Source organism: Loxodonta africana, chromosome 10 (assembly GCF_030014295.1).
Source record: "Loxodonta africana isolate mLoxAfr1 chromosome 10, mLoxAfr1.hap2, whole genome shotgun sequence".
Lineage (NCBI taxonomy): Eukaryota > Metazoa > Chordata > Mammalia > Proboscidea > Elephantidae > Loxodonta > Loxodonta africana.
The window spans coordinates 6,611,235-6,634,073 of record NC_087351.1 but is presented as its reverse complement, the minus strand read 5'-3'; the positions used below and the strand labels follow the sequence as shown (position 1 = coordinate 6,634,073).

Genomic DNA, 22,839 nt, shown 5'->3' with positions numbered 1-22,839 from the left:
TCTGACGGAAGCTTCCTCTTCTGAGCTTGTCAGAGAGGCAGCCCTGAGCATGCTGTCACATTATTGTCAGGTATCACCACTCCCAATATACACGCATTCACCAAAGAAAAGAGAGGTCAATACTGCCTGTTTATTTCCTGCACTTTCCCTCTCATGAAGAAATTAGTTATTGTACAGGCAGTCCCTGGATTACAAACAAGTTCCGTTCCTGAGTCTGTCTTTAAGCTGAATTCGTACGTAAATTAGAACCGTTAGGTATGCTTTGTATCTAGCATCAAATACTTGTCTTAGTCTATAGTATATACTGTGCATTTCTACACATGAAAAACATTAAAGAAACACTTCCAGACACACTAAAACACCTTTGACATAATAGTATAATAATAATAATGTGTTGATGCACGCCACAAAGTAGTACCCATCTGTTATTAAGAACCACTGCATCTGCCTGAAAATTTCAATGTAACAGACTTTTTGGAGGTTGGTTCATAACTCTGAGTTGTATGTAAATCAGGTGTTCGTAACCTGGGGACTGCCTGTACTTTGGAAGTCAGGCCTTTTTCTGGCAAACAGCAATAGTGGCGAATATGAACCCATCCTCTGTACACACACTGTGGGAAGCTCAATCAATAAATTAAGTGCAAATATAAAAACTGACCTCAAGTTATCTTCGTGCTTGATTAACATTAAAGGGTGGTGGCCTGGTGGTTAAGAGCTCAGCTGCTAACCAAAAGGTCGGCAGTTCAAATCCACCAGCTGCTCCTTGGAAACCCTATGGGGCAGTTCTACTCTGTCCTATAGGGTCACCATAAGTCAGAGTCGATGACAGCAACAAATTTGGGGTTTGTTTTTTGTTTTTTTGGTTATTTGCTAGAAATATATTATCCCCCAGTAAAGAAATTCCAAAACTTGCACTAAGAACTTAAATATAAGAGATAATAGATCTCGCCAAACAAAAATCCAACATTTCAGCAAGAAAAAGCAGCAGAAGATACATCATTCTGAAGGATATCTAATGATCAAATTTCAGTTCATGTCTCTAAAACTATGCAAAAACATGCATCTTGATCATTTTAAACCAAATATTGCTTGAAAATATTTCATGTTCTAACATTTAATTTGATTCAGATGTACCTCTTATAAAAGTGGAAAAAGCTGCAGGGTTCTTGTGTGGTGCAACACACAAAGGCATATTATTCCTGGTGAGAGTATTATACTTAAACATTCATGGACATAGCAAAGACAGAAGGACTCAGGGACAACTGGCAAACAAGTTTGTTACTGATGCTGCGTTTTGCCTGCCTCCCCTCATCCCTTCCCCCCGCCCCCCACTTCACTGCAAAGTATGAGATCTCTTACCTTCACATTTTTGTGACACTTCATTAAATTTGTGTCCAGCAGGGCATTTGCACTCAAAAGACCCAACAGTATTAATGCAATTTCCTCCTTGACAGAGCCCAGGGATGGCCTGGCATTCATCCACATCTGTCAGATTTCAAGAGACAGAGATTTATATAAAATTCATTGCAGAAGACAAGATGACAGTTTGTCCACAATCACGTTAATATATTCATATCAGTGCGTTATTTTTCCATCATAATATTTGGAACATGATGAGAGAAACTATTTCTCACAATCACATTATGTAACGTATGTATTATATTTATGCATATTTATAGTTATATAATATAAATTATTTGATTAACACAGCTTAGTCAATAATTTTCTATAAGAAGTCAAAACTATTCTTTATTTTCCCACCTCCCATCTTCCCCCATGTAGAGGAGAATATTTTCTGGGTTTTTATTACATATTCTGCAAAGTTACAAGGACACAATGGCAAAAGGATGACTACTTACTGCCTTGTTTTTTATCTCCAGATTGACAATAACTCAGTAGAGTTATTCAAGAAATCTTGAGGATCAAAATGCTACACATTTCTACAAGAAAGCTGTCTTTAAGAGTTGCACAGAGTGGTTCAGTAAAAACAGAATTTACTTAAAGAAGATCACTCAGACTATTTAAACCAGTGAATGTTTCTCAACAAACAAAATAGAAAATGTCCATCTTACGTTCTGTAGAATTGCCTTGAGTGGTAAAAATTAACCAAAAGAGAAAATTAGGCCAAGAAGTGAGAGCTGTCCCCAGGCCAGTGTGCAATCTCAGCTGCAGATTCCCTTGCTGCCAGAGCAGCCGCCAAAGGGAACATTTTCAGAGGGAAGTCAGATCCTATCCCTCCCAGCTCAAAACTCAAGTCCTTGTAAGCCCTAGGAGGTTCCACATGACCCATCTACTCTCTGGCCTCATCCCCTAACATCCTCCCTCACTCTGTTCTAGCCTACTAGCTTCCTTGCTATCCCTCCAATACGTCCAGCATGCACCTGTCTTAGGCCTTTGTAGCGGTTGCTCTCTCTGCCTGGACTCTTCTTCATCCATATAGCTACATGGATGATCCATTTTGACCTGTCCTTCAGGTTTCTTCTCCAAAGACACTTGGGCGACAGGACCCTTCCCTACCCAGCCTGACAGCAGCACCCAGCCCCTGGAACCCACCATTCTTCTTACCCTGTTTTTCCTCCCATATGACTAATCACCAACTAAAGAGCCCTGGTGGTACAATAGTTAAGCACCCAGCTGTTAACCAAAAGGTTGGCAGTTTCTTGGGAGAAAGACCTGGGGATCTGCTCCAGTGAAGGTTATAGCCTAGAAAACTCTACAGGGCAGTTCTACTCTGTCACATGGGGTCACTAAGAGTCAAAATCAACTCAACAGCACCTAACAAAACTACAATCGCCAAGTGGCCTATTATATATTTGTGTTTTTGTTTTGTTTTATGCATTAATTGTCTTCAGTATAAGCTTCCAGAGAGCAGGGACTTGTCTGTTTTGTTCACCGCTGTGTCCCTGGCACCTAAGGACTCTCTGTGGTCCTAGGTGCAACCCTAAATATTAAGCCTCCAGAACAAAATGAGGGCTTTCCAAAACCAAAAAAAACCAAACCCACTGCCGTCGAGTCGATTCCGATTCATAGCGACCCTATAGGACAGAGTAGAACTGCCCCACAGAGTTTCCAAGGAGCGCCTGGCGGATCTGAACTGCAGAGCTCTTGGTTGGCAACCGTAGCACTTAACCACTATGCCACCAGGGTTTCCTAGGGCATTCCAGGCTCATTATATTCAGCTAGAAAAGTACACGCATAGTTTCTCCATTTCTTCACTGACAGCACACAAAAGTCTGATTCAGTAAAGACCTCCCAGAAGACAGCCTAACTTTTCTCTACTGCAGGTATTCTTTTAGAAATCCGGGAGCCCAGTGTGCTGTTTAGTTTGACTCTTCATTGTGTGAAGCAAGAAAGCCATCGCCACTTGTAAGATCTCTAATAACCTGAGTTGTCAAGAGAAGCCGGCCTGCAGAAAAGGGGTACTAAGGAGCCAGCAATTTATTTTGGCATGGAAGTGTCACTTAATGCTTTAAATGGAATGTCCTGACCCACAAATGAATGACTCTACATGCGAAATAGAATTAGATTATGTTTTATGGCTGATTCAATTTTGTCTTGGACCAGTATTTTTCCATTCCCTTTTTGTTTTTTGATATGTGGAATACGTTTATTAAAATGTTACTTGAAATTAAAATTTTACTTTACTGCTAACTGGCCATTAACATATAAGCAAAGCTAGATGGTCTCCTCCATCATGACTTTTGGTCAACAGGAAATGCGTATGTGAGTGATTCTCTGTTGATCACACATCTAGGACTAGAAGCTCCTTTATGAACCCACCTGCCCACAATTGGCCCAAGGATTGGACATGCCAGCAAGGAAAGGGAACCCCAAACTGATGGGAGAATCACAACCAAACATGAAGATTTTTCATTTTAAAAGAGGTAACATAACCACCATTTTGAACGCCTGTTGGTCAATTTCATATAAAAAACTTTTTTTTCTTGGATGTCGAATAGTAGAGTCAGGAAGCAAATGCCAGAAAGATCCAGTCTGCGTGAAGCGAATAGCAAAGCTAGAGAAGCAATTCTCCCCCTCCGTTCATTCTCTTTCTAGAGTTCCGTCAGCACCTGAGCTTCCCACACGGACTCACTGAGGCAGCGGAGCACTCAAAGTCTGCCTTTCTGTCCACTGTCAAGGAATTCAAGTTTTTTAGCCAAGTTCAGAGCACCAAGACCAAGAAATTCTTCAAAACTCACCGGGACTTTCTAAGAATGAGAAAAATAAGAAGGCACCAAAGAAAAGAGGAACTAAACTTACTTTTAATTTCATAGACTCCTACAGTCTATCCCTTTATCGTTCTAGGATCTCAAAATGGCTCCTCAGCGTTCCTGACATTCAGATGGCTACTTTCAAGGGCATACAAAGAACTCCTATGTTGTACTTGGTAGCCAAAGGCCAGAGCCACAGTGTTTATCAGAAGTGGTATTTACTGATGTGCGATCGAATGGAGAACCACAGAATTGTGTGATTAAGCTTAAGTTCTGTTTTACTGCATATTATCCTTTTAATTAATATATAAAAGAAAACCAAACTATTGTCTATTTGCCTCAAAAAAGGGCAGGCTGAATTTTCTGAAAACGATGCAGCTCACTAAAAAGCACAGAAGATGTCTGAAGAAACAGACCCAGCCTGGGAGCTTTCGAGCCCATCAGCTTAGTGTGGAGCTGCCGCTGTTCACTTCCTCCTGCTTCCTGCCAGACATCCAGACAATAAAAGAATTTGTACAGCTGGAAGAACAGCAGGAAAAGCCAAAAACAGAGTAAGGATTTCTATGGGAGGCAGGGGGAGAAGCAAGCAGGCGACATCTGGTGATATTTAAAACTGTGAAACAAACCCTAATTTATTTCTGACTTGTAAAAAAACGTATGATGCGGCATGTAAAATGGTGAGAGGAACAATTTTCTTCAGGTCAACTAAGTACAACTCACAAAACAGAGGGACTCCAACAGTTAAGACTGAAGGAAAAACAATACGAAAAGCATAAACTACCTTGTTCACGAATCTCACTTTGTGTTTATACACAGCGTTGCTGTAACACGTAGCATCACTGGACCAGAATCATACCACCCTTGAGTCAGAGGGTTGTGAAAGTAGCTCTGGGGTCAGAGGGGGAACTGCTGGCAAGGAAAACCCAGTAAGACTTGGGCTGCTGTCTAGTGAGCCAGGCTCCTAAAGCCTTAGTTGGATATCATGCAGTCAGCAAAATCAAGAAGTACGTCTCTGACACTGCTTTTCCAAATCTCTCCAACTCCACTGGAGAATGGTTCTCCAGAGCAAATAAGATTAATCCATTAATGATTCCATCGGCTCAGCGCTTACCTTGACAAGCTCCTGTGCGGATATTGGGGATGAAGCCTCGGCGGCAGGGGTGAGGCTGGGCAGGGCACATCTCGCAGGGGTGGCCCCAGGCCCGGCCGATGGTGGCACAGCAGAGTGTTTTTGTGCAGACAATCCCGCTGAGCTGTCCCTGGCACATCTGGTTGCTGACCACAGTAAAACATGGGCCTGTCCTGTAATCTGAAAATAAAAAACAAAGATTCCATGGAAATCCAGAAAAGCAAGCACCATCATGCAGAGGAACGTCTTGCCTGACTCGAAGCCAGTAAACGGACTTCAGGGATAGCATCACGCAGGACTTACTCAGTGTGATGCCTTTGATATTCTGCCTCTGAGCCCCATTTTCCTCGCCTACAAGACAGGAGTAAAATCACCAGTTCCTACGCCCACTTTAAAGGAAGTTCTGGGAGGATCAGAGGTGTTATTGAAAAACTCTTTACAACTTTGAGGTGCTATACAAATATATCCCTAATATTACTATTCATTCACCCACACAAAAAAAATGTGTTAGGCGCCTACCATGAATCAGCCTCTCTGCCTGATGTAGATGCTCCAGATATGAAAAGACCAGACCCTGCCCTCATGGAGCTTACAGTCTATTGTAATTTAGGTCGGGGAAAGAGAAGAATTTAAAAACGTGCACTGAGGTAAGTCATGGCATCTTCTTCTTCAAAGTTCTTGGACAAAAGAAGAGGTTATTTGTTTCTTTGGATTGAGTGCACCTTACTTTAAAAAATAAACAAACAGAACACAAACATAAAACACACTTCACCCACACAAAAGGCATTATGTATTTGATAGAAACAGTAAGGACATTGGTCCGAAATCACTGTAACCCCTGGGCAAATGGACTACCTCAAACCACATATAACTGAATCACCACATATAATTAAACCTTTGATAACATATTGGTATATTATCTGACATAATTTATATATATGTATATATATAACCCAAAAACCAAACCCCTGCCGTCGAGTCGATTCCAACTCATAGCGACCCTATAGGACAGAGTAGAACTGCCCCACAGAGTTTCCAAGGAGTGCCCAGTGGATTCAAACTTCCGGCCTCTTGGTTAGCAGCTGTAGCACTTAACCACTAGGCCAGCAGGGTTTCCATATATATATATATATATATGGGCATGTTATCTTATATAATATTATATATATATATTTATATATACATATGTAGGTGTGTGTGGTGTACGTGTGTTTTATTTTTATCACAAAAATGGAGATTATACTAATATAGAATTTTGAATTCTTTTTTCACTTAACATTGTCAAAAGCATTTTCCTATGTCATTAAATATAATTCCAAAATACAATTTGAATTGTAGCATAATTTTCCATCAACTTCTAACAATTTAGTCAATAATTTTCTTGCTGTGGGTTATTTAAATTGCCTCTGCTTCTTCACTCTTAGACACAACATTCCGTGTATATTCCTGACTTTTTATGGTGAGAAACGTTTAGTATCGCGCAGTAGCAGCCAAGACTGCGTGACTGTACATTCTTACATCTGAGACCAGAAAGGGCACAGCAGCATCAACTTTTATCTAAAAAATAAATAAAACTTTCCACGGTAAGCAACAAGGGAAGAAATTTATTTTTTGTTTCTTTTCTTAATTTATTTTTTCATTTTTATTGAACTTTAGATGAAGGTTTAGAGAACAAACTAGTTTCTCATCAATTAGTACACACATTATCATATGATATTGGTTAACAACCCCACGACATGTCAACACACTCCCTTCTCAACCCTGGGTTCGCTATTACCAGCTTTCCTGTTCCCTCCTGCCCTCTCACCCATGTCCCAGGGCTGGTGCGACCCTTTAGTCTTGTTTTGTTTTATGGGCTTGTTCTGTCTTTGGCTGAAGGATGAACCTCAGGAGTGGCCTCGTTACTGAGCTGAAAGGGTATCCAGGGGCTATACTCTCAGAGTTTCTCCAGTCTCTGTCAGGTCAGCAAGTCTGGTCTTTTTGAGTTAGAACTTTGTTCTACATTTTTCTCCAACTCTGTCCGGGACCCTCTATTGTGATCCCTGTCAGAGCAGACAGTGGTAGTAGTGGGGCACCATCTAGTTGTACTGAACTCAGTCTAGCAGAGGCTATGGTAGATGTGGTCCATTAGTCCTTTGGACTAATCTAAGGAAAGAAATTCAGGTTTGTTTTCTTTTGTCCTCTTAATTTACTGAGATGAAGGTAAACGTTTCAGTAAGATTCATGTTGGCATGCTACTCTAAAAAAAAAAAAAAAAAAAAACGCTCCTTTGCCATGGGACCAGAGGAACTGGATGGTGCCCAGTTACCATTACTGAACATTTCGATCAAAGATTCTATAGAAGAATCCTGATTCAAATGGGGAAAATGTAGAACAGAATTGCAAATTCTCATGGACTCCAGACTTTCTAAAGCCATGGAGGCTGGACGAATCCCTGAAGCTATTGCCCTGAGATAAACTTTAAACCTTAAACCAAAAATATCCCCTGAAGTCTACTTAAAATCAAATACTCTAGTTTAACTAGTAAAAAATGTCTGCCTTGAGCATTATTAAGAACTACCTATATGGGGTCAAAATGACAATAGCAACTTGAAAGTTTAGATAGGAACCTTAGGGAGCAGTTGAGTTAATATTAATACAGGAGGAACAACTCAGAAAAGGAGGCTGACAATGGATGTACAATTCGAAGAATGTCATCAATGTCACTGAATTGTACACATAGAAACTGTTGAACTGGTGTATGTTTTGCTGTGTACATTCTCAACAACAACAAAAGAGAAATAATACTTAAAAAGGAAAAAATGCATAATGGATCACGACTTTTAATTTATAATCTTCTCTTCAACACTGCCCGAGTTTGTTTTTCCTAATCATTTTGCCAAGATACCTTCTGTAATTATCTTGATGTCTGAGAGTTTCAAAGATTCACGGAAGATGCGAATATGGTCTTTTGTAAGTGACACCAACAAAATCCTGACACACTGCAACATGCTAAGGAAAACCTGGGTCCTTCTTGTCTCACACTGGCTGATAGCTTCAGATGTGAATTCCTCATTGGAGGGTGTTCATAAAAATAAACATAATCTTGAAGACTATTCCAGGGTCAACAACTTCTTGCCCTCATTGCAATGTGAATACATGGAATAGATACGGCCCTTGTTAATTCTGACAATAGTCATCAGGCAGCTCTAGAGCCCGCAGGGACCCGTTTTTACTTACTTATTTTTTTAATATGAAATAGTTTTTATCGTGAATAAGTGTAAAAACACATTTAACACAATTAATTCATAGTTCTTAGAAAACACTGCTTTATATGACCTTGTCAGTAGTCAAAAACCAAGTCAAATTCCAACTGAAGCCAACTAAATTTCTTTAAAATAATTACATGATTATTTCTTAAATTTTCTCATTTTTGCACCTGTTAGAACTTACTATCCCCCTTTTTTTAAAAAAAATAATATTTTATTGTGTTTTAGGTGAGGGTTTACACAGCAGTTTAGGTTCCCATTCAACAATTTCTGCATAAGCTGTTCAGTGACATTGCCACGCGTGAACATTCTCATTATTTCCATTCTGGTCGTTCCATTTCCATTAACCTAGTTTCCCTGCCCCATTACATTCTCATTTTTATTTTAAAGCAATTGTTGACCATATGGTCTCATATAGGTGATTTTTTAAAGGAGCATAGTGGGGGCCCCTCTTTATTAACTGTCCTAGATATTTGGCATAGTTTGAGTATGTAGAATAAACCTATCCACATAACACATTTTAACCCTTGATACTTAACACTTAGGTTAAAGTGACCTTGGAAACAAAGTAAAAAAAGGAGCTCATTTGACAGTGTAGATTAGCAAGTAAACATAAATATATTTGTAGAGCCATATTTCAATAAATTTGATGCTTACGAACAGGGCGCCAAAATCCACATGGAATAGATTTGGATCTAAAGCCCCTTGGAAGGTAAACGCTGTATTAATGGTAGTTTTTATATGTCATTTCAATTTGGAGGCATGTGCTTTTTGTCACAGGCTTTGTTTAGAGTGGCCAAAGGTTTGCTGTTTTTAGTCCAATACTCCAGCTACTGAAAAAAAATCTGCCCACACCCTCAATTCCTTTCTGATAGTACCATTATTTACAATTATTCCCACAGCACTTACATGATATTAGGCTAACTTTACATATTCTTTTTTTTTTTTTTCAGGAGTTTCAGCACTAGACAGGGAACATACCCAATTCAATGCTTGTGTAATGTCTGACTCATTCCTGGTCTCCATGTAAATCATTATTCCTAATGCAACTAAAATATAGCATTAAAAATACTTTCTGTTTGCAAATTGTTCTATAATCATTTCCTTATAAGACGTCCATGAACTAGGGCAAGAGACCAAGCCTTTCCAAAATTAAAACACTATTTTAATGGTGTTGAACCAGCTTACTCTACTGGGGCCAGATCATGGGAAATTCTGCATCTACATGTTCCCATTCTGAGTGGTTAAGGCTCCAGGGTTGCTCCTCAGTCCCACTAGATTTAGCCTCAAGGCAGCTTAGGATCTGACCAACAAGTGGAGGCAGCCTCCCGTCGCAAGCCCATTCCCAGCTCTGCCGCTCAGAACACCGTGGTCTCTGGCATTGTATCCCGTTCATTCGTGATCAGACTTCACCCTGAAGCAAATGCGTCACTTACAGAGAGCAAAATTCTAGGGTGCAATGGATTCTTGTCACTCCTGCCCCTTCACTAAACCACAAACTGCAGGGAAGGCACAAGGATATAATTTTGGGCACTAGACTCTAATTATTTTCAATCCTCCTTTTCATAAAAATTACAAACAAAAGAATGAGACATCAATTTATCCATGACAGAGAAGGTCACAGCACACTCTCCCAGGTAGGCTGGCTCCTAATGTGTGGGATTTCAAGATAGATTTCTGAAGAAGGCATTCAAAGAACATTCAATTCTGAGGAAAATTAAAGCAAAGAAGTTCCATGATCCTAACAGGTCTCATAAGGAGCCCTGGTGGTGCAGTGGTTATGCTCCCAGCTGCTAACCAAAAGGCTGGTGGTTCAAATCCACCAGAGCTCCAGGGAAGAAAGATGTGGCAGTCTGCTTCCATAAAGATTACAATCCTGGAAACCCTACGGGGCAGTTCCACTCTGCCCTGTAGGGTCACTATGAGTCTCAATCTACTCAACAACACACAATAACATACACACACACACATAGACACATATATGTGCACACATACACACATATCTCTGTACATATACACACACACACAACTTTTCTATAGGCTTTCTATAGGTTTGAAAATTTTTATAATAAAAATTCTGGGAAGGAAATTTCAGTGCTACTTTTACTGTGCAATACTGCCACTCCCATTTCATTCATGCTACGCGGTTTTTTTTTTTTAATTACACAAGGACTTTCAAATATATTCCATCCCACATATTTCTATAAAATAAAACATGTAAGATGACCTATTTCACGCAGTTTATACAACAATGCTTAAAGAATGTAAGCTTTTGGCAAAATTACTAACCTACATGATGCAAAATGTTTATCTTTAAGTGGCTGCATCTGAGTTACAATTTATTCTTAACTAAATGTTTTTAAAAAGTATTTTAGAAATAAAGGCATAGGAGTAGGCATAAAACTATTTCCATGCCAATATTTTCCCTGACTTTGAACTTTTTTAATTCGTTAACTTAGAAGTATTAGCATTGTGAACTTAAATTTAAATATCATTCAAATCTATAGAAATGAGGTGATTTGTTGTACACCTTTTAATCCAACCTGCAGACCAAGCACTTCCACCAACTCCAGGCTGTGGTTCTGTCGGACCCAATTTCACGTGGCAGGGATTCAACTACTGAAAATTGTTACCACATTTTATTCTGCTCCACGATGAAGAAAACAGTAAGCAGTCCTGTTCAGGGCAGGGAACATCTCCTGTCCAAGTAATCATTCACCTGCCACTATCCGTCTCTTCACTGAACCCTACAAGTCATTACTTATGTTCAGTTTTCCCCAAAGCTCTCTTTAAACTACCTTTACTAGAAAAAAAATGGGGCAAAGGTAGAAGTCAAATCCTGGGTTAGTGACATATTTACCATCAAGATAGTAAAATCGTAGCGAGTGCCTTCGTTTTTAATGGTCTGCAAATTCCACTCCAAAGAACCAGCGGGCTAGGATTTAGTCCGTGTTTAAGCGGCTGGTCTGAAGTGCCACGTTAAACCAAAATCTGCAGCTTCACCACAGAGCGTTCGCTACTGAACAGCAAGACAAAAACAATAGTATTATGTAACAATTTGATTTACTTGTTCTTTTTTATTTTCTTCAAAGCTACCAACTATAACCCATTCTCTACAATCCAAAAACAAGATTGAGGACCTAAGAGTAAAGGCCCTGTGATCAGTGACATTAAATATAAAAGCTGTCAGGGTCAACAGATTCTTAATTCAAACCCTACATCTTAAAAGTATCTTGTAAGATTGTTTAATTTCCAAATATTAGTTCTATAAAAAGTGACTTCAGTTTCTGAAATATCCCAGTAGAATGTTTTATCACTAAAATTGGAAAGCTATTATAAATGGAATTTTCTGTAGCAGGCCAATATCTATCTCGAATGCTGTATACATAGAGGGTAAAGGCCTCCGTTAGTAAAGAGACAATAAAAATAAAGTGATTAAAATATCCCACTGCACAAAATAAAACTAAACATCCTAGCTTCAATGTTAAGGTTCAATCAGTAAACTTCACAATTATAAAATGTAATCAAGGGTTTCTTTGTTCATTCAACAAGCATTTATTGAGCTACTGTACTGTATCACTGAGTAGGACGGATGAAGTCCCTGCTCATGTGGACTTTATAATCTTCCAGAGGAGGAAGTCAGTAAGTAGGTAAACACACCTAAAAACAATTTTAGGCTTAAAGCTGTAATGAAAATAAAATAAGCATGGTGTCACGATGAAGAGTAATTGGGGAAACCCAACTCAGTAAGGGTTATCATGGAAGGCGTCTTTTAGACGGTGACATTTAAATAGGCACAAAGAATGAGAAAGGTTGGACATTTGAGTCCACCCAGAGGAGTCTCAGAGGAAAGAGTCGGAATTGGCTCGCTAGCAGCTGGTTTAAAGAGTGAGAATAAGCGAGTTGTGCGTGATGGGGTAAGTGCCCTCCAGGTACAGGAAACCAGAAGAAGAATGGCTCTGAGCTGGGAGACAGCCCACCAGTTCTAGGAACAAGAGAAGGCCACCGTGACTGGAGTGCAGAGAGTGAAGGGGAAGGGACACACCTTGAGGCTAGAGGGTTATGCAGGGACCAGGTTATATAACACATTCCAGGTTACAGTACGGAATCTGGATTTGGCTTCAGTAGTAGAATTATCACATTCCATTTAGGAACGCTGGCTTGGATTTCTGGCCATTGCACCTTGTCTGCAGCCGCCACGGATCTGTCAGTGTCGGCTTGGGCATTGCTATGATGCTGAATAGGTTTCAACGGAGCTTCCAGACTTACACAGACTTAGAAGAAAGGTCTGGCAATGTACTTCTGAAAATCAGCCAGTGAAAACCCTATGGATCACAATGGCCCAATCTGCGGTTCAGTCTGTAACCAATCATCGGGGTGGTGCAGGACCCAGCAGAGGTTAGTTCCCCTGTGCCTGGGGCTGCCATGACTTGGTGCCTTGACGGCAGCTAACAACAACAACTAAGTTCAACAGGAAGCCTCGTAAAACATGAGGTATTATTTTGGAAGAGCACTGCTTAGAGGGTTAAGAGTGGAAATGGGAAAGCCTGCAAGGAGGCTGCTCAAGTATTTGTGGTGAAAGATGGTGGTAGCTTGGCAAGATTGTAGAAATGGATGGAAGCTGAAGAGTAGGGGTATACTTCGGTGATAGACTCTACACCCCGTCTGGTGGGTTAGATGCAAAAGGTGAGGGAACTGAAGAGACAAGGATGATTCCTGGGATTCTGGCTTCAATTGTGGGATATATGGCCAGCTACTTACTGAAATGGGGAATGTGAAGGAAGGAAGTCCAGGCTCTAACTACTAACAATCAGAGCTGAAGCTCTTCACATTTTCTCAGTAAAGTACACAGTCCTGGAAGGGGGATTTGAATTGATGAGGCTGGCCCCACATAAAACTGTAATTCTTGATGCTATCAAAGGACAAAAACAGAACTTGGATATAATTAAATTAAATTATACCCTGACCTGTGTATTTTAGCTCTTTCACTAACTTTCCTTTCCTTCTGTTCCTCTTTGTGAGCAAGCATTTACTTGTATCAGATATTTATGTATGAATGTTATGGTTGAAACTCTTACTTCAAACACATTTGGCCAATCCTCACAGAAACCCAAATGTTAAGTACATATGGCCCGGACCACGAACATGGAACTGAATTCTGGCATGGCAGCCGGGATTCCTTCAGAAGAACTTTACTGCTGCTTCTCTGAAATGACAGCGCAAGAGAGTCCCAGACCACCAGCCTGCTAGCTGCCAGCCCTGAGTCCCCACTACTTCTGAGAGATCTGGTAAAAAATTTAAAGTGAGGACAAAAGTTCAGCCATTTAACCTCCACAGAGAAACACTCCACATAAATCTGGACTTTCCATAATATCCAGGCAGATAAAAGGCAGTGAGATAGTTTAGACACATTGGTTGGCAAGTGTTACTTGTAGAATGGGCTTTTTACCAAATATGCATTTTCTTATGAGTGTGTGGTACATAAATTGCTCGTGTGTTCTTTCTCTCTTTTAGACACACACTAAAGTATGTTAATATACTATGAACTAGCTCTCATAGTGGCCCTTCTAGTCTCAGAATTTTTTCTTTGGAAGGAAATATTTGATGAATGAAAAATTCCTAAGGCTGTTTCCAGCTCCAGGTGTGGTGCTGAACTCAACAGAAGACAGACAAGTAGGAAGAAAACACAAGTATCATTCAGAACACATGTGTGCACTATCCACAAGGCGAGCGAGAAGGCTGAGGGGATGGGAGAGGCGGCACCACCAAAACCGAACTACACAGGGTCAGTTAGTCAGCAAAAGATGCCTGAAAAAATCTGTGTGTCGTCAGATGTCAAAAGATAGCAGAAGGTTGATTTTCTGAGAGACCAAAGGCTAAGGGCATTGGAACCTCAGGACTGGGTTTGCGCTGTGGTTGTTGCTGGGCATTTATTTTCAAGGTCTGCCTGCAGACTGACAAAGTGACATTAACTGGACCATCATGATGGCTCCTTGGCAGCCTCACTGGTTACACAGATTTTGATGTTCCGGGCACTAAAAGGCTTTGTGGATGACAACTGTTTTGCTGCACTGAACAGTGATTCCGCAAGTACGCATCATGCTCTGTGGAATTAACAATTACATCCCACATACCCCAGGCAAATGATGTGAACAGCTAAATAATAACACCCCTATATAAGCAGATCCACCATCCGTCCGTCAGTTTGTCCTACCGTGCTGGCTTGCTGTTGCTATAATGCTGGAAGCTATGTCACCAGTATTTCAAATACCAGTGGGGTTACCCATGGTGGGCAGGTTTCACTCTCACCTCCAGATAAAGACAAACTAAGAAGAATGGCCTGGAGATCTACTTCTGAAAAATAGCCAATGAAAACCCTATGAATCAAAAAAAAGAATTATCTGATATAGTGCTGGAAGACGAGCCCCTCGGTTGGAAGCCACTCAAAATACACAGTGGGTGCAATAATGCACTCAAGCGTACCAGCGATGGTGAGATTGCGCAGGGCCAGGCAACGTTCATTCTGTTGTGCACGGGGCTGCCGTTAGTCAGAGCCGACCCGATGGCAGCTAACAACAACAACGTACAGGCAGATAGGCCAATCTAGTTTTAGCTACGTTGTATCCAGCGCACCCAGTGGAAGAATGATGTTCAGCTCAGAAACTTCTACTCTACAAAACTGGAGAAACATCTAAAGTTGCTCCTGCGACTGTAAGGTCTTCAACTGTTCCAGTGTGTACTGTCCGAACCCTAAAGGGCACTGAGTTACTCTGGTACCCCTACCACTTACTAGAGATTTACATCGGCTTGGCCAGACGTTGGGGTTTCATCTGAGGCGACTAGTTAGATACGTGCGGAAACTGCACATGGTTAGAAAATAATAAGAGACAGCATTAAAAGTGGTTTAACATGCCCCAAGAGGTAAGCCCAACACCACAATTTTCTCCAACTGTGGAAGAAAAAACAACTTGAGCCAGAAATTTGGCTCCCTGGATGTATGAACAGGTCTACATAAATTTCCCTGGGATATTTACAAAGCATGTTAACAATAATTAAAACTGAATTTTCCAAACCTTTAAGGGTAGAAGTTAGGAATATAATATCAACGATGTTGGAAAGTGTTATAATTCAATATACATCGTATTCATCACCCAGGGATTAACTACTGATATTCAAAATTCACAGCTCCTGGACAGAGCTCCTGCACTCGGCAAATACACTCACCGAAATGTATTTTCCGTTTTCTGCAGTAGTTTTAGGGCTAAAAGGTAAGGCAGCTGGCCTGTCAGCATTTAAATTGCTTCCAGCTCAGAGATTTTTAAGTTGAAGATCACATTTGGGATTCAGGTGTCCAAAGATGCCCTGAAGTTATGTGTAAAATCACCTGTGTAAGTAGGACAGGCCTGGACACAGTTAAGTGGATCAGGGATCTGGGCCCGAGCCTTGCTGCGGCCATTAAGTCCTCTCTTCCAGAGATTTGTTAACTGGGATTAAACAGCCCTGGTCTCCATCTAAAGAGCCTGGTGGTACAGTGCTTAAAGCACTCAGCTGCTAACTAAAAGGTGGGCAGTTAGAACCCACCAGCTGTTCCTCTGGAGAAAGATGTGGCAGTCTGTTCCCAGAAAGATAACAGCCTTGAGGGGGTCGGAAGCTGGTGGACAGGACACGAAAAGAGAAGAGTGGAGGGAAGGAGTGTGCTGTCTCATTAGGGGAAGAGCAATTAGGAGTATATAGCAAGGTGTATAAAAATGTTTGTATGAGAGACTGACCTGATTTATAAGCTTTCACTTAAAGCCAAATAAAAATTAAAAAAAAAAAAAAAAGAGATGACAGCCTTGGAAACCCTATGGGGCAGTTCTACTCTGTCCTATAGGGTCGTTATGAGTCGGAATTGATTTGATGGGAATGGGTTTAGTTTTTTTTGGTTTGGACTGCAGATGGCTAGAACCAAGATGACATCACCTCAGGAGCTATAGGGCAGTGTGTATGTGCACTCAGAGTAGTGCCTTTGCATGGAAAAGGGACGAGGTCTGCAGGAAGGAGCAGGGACAGAGGCCATACAACCCCAGAGAGAGACAGGCAGGTCACTGGGCTCCTGCCTCTATCCCTGATAAAGCCCTGTTGCATTAACGGCTTTTGAGTTTCTAGGACATCTCAGGCTCCTTATAATAAAATCCCTTTATGCTTAAGCTAGTTTCATTGCTTGCAACCAAAGGAATCTGACCTAGTATAGCGTGTACATTTGTATATTTTTGGAGGAAGAGAGTTTACAGCTCTCACGAGATTCTTAAAAGTGTCCACGACTCAAAAACAGGTAACACCTCTGCACTACTTAATAAAAGCCAGTGGCCACTGAGTTGACGCTGACTCAGAGCGACCCCGTGTGCGTCCAGGCAGAACTGTGCTCCATAGGGTTTTCAATGACTGATTTCTCAGAAGTAGATCGCCAGGCTTTTCTTCCAAGGCACCTATGGCTGGACTCGAACCTCCAACCTTTCAGTTAGCAGCCGAGCGTGTTAGCTGTTTGTACCACCCAGGGACACGGCATTATTTAATAAAAAGTAATTACTAAGAAAGAAAGGCCTGTCAGTCTATTTCCGGAAAATCAGCCATTGAAAACCCTATGGAGTATGGTTCTATTCTAGCACACACGGGGTCACCATAAATCAGAGCCGAAACCATGGCAACGGGTTGGGTTTTATTAGTTTAAGCCACTGTGGTTGGGTTTTCTGTTACATCCAAACTTCTCCCTAACTGAGACACCAGGTACATGGATTTTATTACCATTTGATGTATACACGAGCGAATGATCCAAGAGGAAGGCATAGCCTTTCTGGAATTTTTTTGCAGCAGGTAAAGACTGAGCAGCAGCCAAGCAGGCTGAGTGCATAAAACAAATTTCTCATGACTTCTTTCATAAACTCAACTCACTTTTCCTTTCTGACAACTGGATGAGGTGTCTAATGTTAAGACATGACTAGATTTTGATAATCTGCCTCAATACACTGCTCTCTGATGTACACACCTTATTTTCATAAAGTTAACGTAGAATTGGTCGGATTTATCATTACTATCCTAAGTGTCACTATAAGTGTCACTACTGCCAGCTTTCCTTCGGAAAAGACATTTCATTCGCAAAATAAGCTCACAAATACCTTTATTTAAAGGCCATGTTCCTCTATTCTACGTTCTAAATAACTATTTTGAATGTGATAGGCCTCATATAAAAAAAACTAAAACCCACTGCCGTAGAGTCGATTCCGACTCATAGTGAGCCTATAGGACAGAGTAGAACTGCCCTGTAGGGTTATGCCTCATATATGACCCTGAACATAAAGACTTCTCCCTTCCCCCAGATTTCCAAACGTGTTTATGTATGTTACATATTTGATTTGTTACCGTAACAATCATAAAATAGGTAAATAAATATGGTGGACATCTGGAGCTAATGAAATTCTGGAGCTGTCCCCAAACAGTGGCGATTTCAAGCTATACGTCAGTAAGAAGGTCCTGAGAGAAAACCGTAAAGAAATAAGTAAATGCCCAGGAGGTTTACATGTAGAGGAAGCACGGAAGGGCCTGAAAGCGACTTACTGCATTCACAACAACCTGGGAGTAACAGTACTGATGCTTTACGCAAACACTACTGCTTTGGCTCAGGAGAGGGGAAAAAAAAACCAAACCCAGTGCCGTCGAGTCGATTCTGACTCATTGCAAGGACGGTACATAAACCTCTAAAGTAGTTTTCTTTCCACTCCCTCCCCCTCCCCCTTTGAGTGTGAGAGGGACCTTTTTGTTTTGTTTTGTTTTGTTTTGTCTTTTAAACCCCAGATGTTGTTGTTAATTTGAAAAGGTTTATCCAGACTTTGGAAAGTCTTCTGATGACAAGTCTGATTTGAGAGAAATGCTTAGCCCTTTAATACAGGAAATTCCATAATTATGAGCTGGTTTTGTTTCAAAAGTTTATGTATAAGACGCGTGTTGGAATCTCTGGTTTTAGGGTTGGAAAGAAACTTAGAGAAGAAGGGAGGAAAGCTGACATGTATGGGGCACTGTGCTGGTGCCTCCACCTGCCTCACTTAGTTGTCACAGCAGCTCTCTGGGGGAGATTTCCCCGAGGTTACAGAAGAGGAAACTGAGGCTCGAGTAAGTTAAGAAACTTGCCCAAGCTGTACAAATAGAACACAGAAGGCAAATACAAGTTTTAGTTCATCTGATTCTAAAACCTGTACTTTTTTCCACTATACTATTTTGCCTTTCTGAAAGAAGTCATATAATTTCCAGGATTAATTAAGACTCAGAGAGGTAAAGTAATTTTCTCAAGATCCCAAAGCAAACTAGTGGCAGAGATGAAATGAGAACTTAGGTCTCTCAAATCTTGGATCAGGTTTTTTCTGCGAACTCCTCCTAGGTCTCAGGTGTTGTCTTCCCGCACCCCAGGACTAAACCACAACCTCAAGATGAGAGCAAAGTCCGTATCAGTTTCAATGTTCTGATGCCTAGGTTTCTAAATCTTAAGCTGCAGTATATTGTTTAAACCGTACAGTGTCGAAGTGTTGTTTGCAGGAAGTGCAACTCCCATTTTGCTTTTATAAATATATTCACCTTAAATCATGTCAACACAAAAGCAATTGTGGTGTCACTTGAAAAGCATGTGACTTAAAATTCATGATAGAGGTTACTTCTGTGAGCGTAGCTGGGGGATGGGATGTGGAGACCTGAATCTGCTGTTGTCAGCTGCCATCAAGCCAATTCCTACTCACGGCGACCCGTCTGTGCAGAGCAGAACTGCTCCACAGGGTCTCAAAGCTGTAATCTTTTGGAAGCAGAACACCAGGCCTTACTTCAGAGGTGCCTCTGGGCGGGTCTGAACCACCAACCTCTTCAGTTAGTAGTCCAGTGCTTGACCGTTCGTGCCACCAGGGACTGCCAGAGACCTGAATAAGGCTTGGTAATGTTCTAACACTTACATTGGGTGGTGCGCTCATGGGCGCCCATTCATTCATTAGTTTTATAACATATATGTTACACATAGTCTTTAAATGTGCCATATATTACACTGAAAAAGTATAATAAAGAGAAAAGTTTAAGATACACACACACATACACACACACGAGTACATACAAACTGAGACTAAAACACCTTTATACCACTTATGTGACCTTGGGGATATTATTTACTCTCTGGCCACCAGTGTTCTTAATTATAAAATAGCGATAATAATTGAAAGGGTTTTTTAAGAATTACTTGTTATAAAAGAAGCCCTGGTGGTGCAGAGGCTAAGCACTCAGCTACTAACTGAAAGGTTGGCAGTTCGAACCCACCAATTGCTGCATAGGAGAAAGATGTGGCAGTCTCCTTCCATAAAGATTACAGCCTTAAAAACCCCACGGGGCAGTTCTACTCTGTGCTATAGGATCACTGTGAGTGGGCCTAACAGCAAGGGTATGCTTTGGTTTTATCTGTTATAAAGTATGAACAATATTTAATCTGTGTCTAATTGCAGCTCTTACTACCCTATGAAGACAACGCGGCAAATAGAAGAAATCTTTTTACATAAGATGCATCATTTATTTGTGCACTAACCAACATAAGACTGCATGTAATAGTTATGTTACTAGGTTAACAGGGCATTAATGCAATGATACCTAAGGAGGCTGTGCGAATGTCACACACTGTACCTTCACATCTGCGTTCCTACTCACCCCGATCCCATGTTCTCTCAAGCCTGAACTCACACAGCACTGTGCACCCGTGATGTCACGCTGATCCCGGCTGGCCCCAGGCACCAGCTGCCCCTTCTCAAGGAGCACGCGCTACCCCTTCAGCCCAGTGTGAGCGTGTGGAGCTCCGATTCACCCCTTGTCTATACACAGACCGGAGACTGGGGAAGACCGCTTGGCAACATCTGTGTTACCCAAGAACATGTCTGGTTGCTTCATCCCAGGAAGCCCTTCCCCTGTCAAATATTTTCTCAGAAGACTAAACTCATTTTGAGGGAAGATTGTCAAACTTCATCAATCAAAATGAGGACCCTCACTTTATGAGTTCCCATGGTACATCGCCTGTACCTTGGTTATTTGGCATGACACCATGTGGCCTTGTGAGACAGACAGCCACTGCCCACTAGATAGTAAATTCTCCAGAAGGAAGGACAGTCTCTTATTTATTTCTGAACTCTTATTCTTCATCCCCAAGTATCAGGAACAGAAGACTCTCAACAAATGTTGATTCAAACTGCTAACTGTGTACAAAAATTAGTTCTTGCTTCCCTTGAAGCCATATACAACTACCAATTACACACATTCCTAAAATGAGCTCATGTGAAGTTAATCAGACAAGTTAATGAATTCTCCAACTCAGCAGGCTAGCAGAACTGGATGTACTCAACTCATCTAAATGCAAAGATAATGAACAGGCTTTTGCCTTCTACATTTCTAATGGGGGTCTCCTGAAAGAAAGGTCCCACTAACTGTACGACTCAAGTCTCTCCTAAGCAGAAGATTCTAACCCAAAAGCTTTCTCCAAGGCAGTAATATTCCTAACCTCCACAAATACCTTCTCTCTCAAAGGCAATTTTGCTCTACATCACGTCTATGAGTTTTATGTTTCCCCTCGCAGGCACATCCATGCACAGTTAACTACTTAACAAGGCAAGGCTGTAGGTGAGCGGCTCTAGCTTTCTATCACTGAAATCTTGGTGCAGTTTTAGAAGCGCCTTGATGACTCACCTTCAATTTCCATCCACTCAGGGGATAAAACCACAATGGAATAGTGGTTGGAAAGCAGGACTTAAAATCAAGCTTCGACCATGGCAGACTGGAAATCCAGCCAGTGCCAGCCAGTTATGCGCTCCAAAGTGCTCCTAAGAAGACGCCACGGTTTACAAAACAATCCTCTTTGATGAGTTAAGTCTAAGTGAATCAGAACCATATGGGTTAAATTCCCCTTGAAATACCCATGGATTTAAAATTAAGTGGAAAAGTGCTTGGCAAAGCATAACCTCCAAGCATCTGAAATGCAGTTAGCGATCATTTTCTCTGAGATTTTAACAAGAGGGATTCCCCGGTGCACGAGACACCAGGTACTGCATAACAAAGGCAGTTACGTTTCATAGCAAAGGTACTGCCTGGGTTGAGTTCAGGCTAGAGACACAAACAAGGCTGACTGAATTCTAACCCCACCACCTATTAACACTGGGCCCTTGTACAGGTCACGCAACCTCCAAACCTGATCTGTCACCAGTGAGCCAATTCCGGCCCATAGTGACCCTATAGGACAGAGTGGAACTGCCCCGCAGGGTTTCCAAGGCTGTCATCTTTACCGAAGCAGACTGCCACATCTTCCTCCAGCAGAGCAGCTGCTGGGTTTGAACCACCGACCTTTCAGTAAGCAGCCAAGCACTTAAGCACCGCGCCACCAGGGCTCTCCTTCACATAACGTGAGCCTTGATCCCCTTACTGTCGAGCAAAGAAAACAACAGTTCCTTATAGGCAGGTTAGGGTTACCTGGGTGGCACAAACAGTTAAGCACTCATCTACTAACAGAAAAGTTGGGATTCAAACCCACCCAGAGATGCCTCAGGAGAAGGGCCTTGTTACCTACTTCCAAAAAATTAGCCATAAAAATCCCATGGAGCACAGTTCTACTCCACACACATGGGATCACCATGAGTTGGAATCAACTGGATGGCAACTGTTTTTGCTTTTGTAGCGTGGCTAAAGTTTAGGTGAAATATTATGTGTAAAATACCTAGAACTGTCCCAGGCACAAAGTGTTTATCAGTGGTATCTTTTAAAGCATTGCCCAGAAAGGAGTTAAGAGGTGGGCTAAGTGCATACTATGAAGCTACAATGGAAACCCTGGTGGCATAGTGGTTAAGTGCTACGGCTGCTAACCAAAGGGTTGGGAGTTTGAATCCACCGAGCGCTCCTTGGAAACTCTATGGGGCCGTTCTACTCTGTCCTATAGGGTAGCTATGAGTCGGAATTGACTTGACGGCACTGGGTTTGGTTTTGGTGGTTTATGAAGCTACAATAGAGAAGGTCTGTGTTTTGTGGAAGTGCGGGTCATGGAAAGAATAACATGTAGAACCAAATTCTTTATTCATTCAAGAGTTATTGCCATTACTTGAATCACTGACTTTTAGGACTGGGAAAGATGAAAAACTGAGGCTAGGGCAATAAAATTATTTGCCCAAGGTCACAAAGCTATTGAAAAACAGAGCCAGCGCTAGACCTCTCGTCTCCT

General features: G+C 41.4%; 1 protein-coding gene across 1 annotated transcript in view; it reads right to left on the bottom strand.

Moving 5' to 3' along the window:
- FBN1 (fibrillin 1) overlaps positions 1–22,839 on the bottom strand; it is a 299,714-nt gene that overhangs the window by 147,819 nt on the left and 129,056 nt on the right. The window contains exons 7-8 of the mRNA XM_010599670.2: positions 5,323–5,520; positions 1,360–1,485 (exon numbers count right to left, since the gene is read on the bottom strand). Of these exons, the coding sequence (XP_010597972.2) occupies positions 1,360–1,485; positions 5,323–5,520 (324 nt within the window). The remainder of the gene's footprint in view (positions 1–1,359; positions 1,486–5,322; positions 5,521–22,839) is intronic.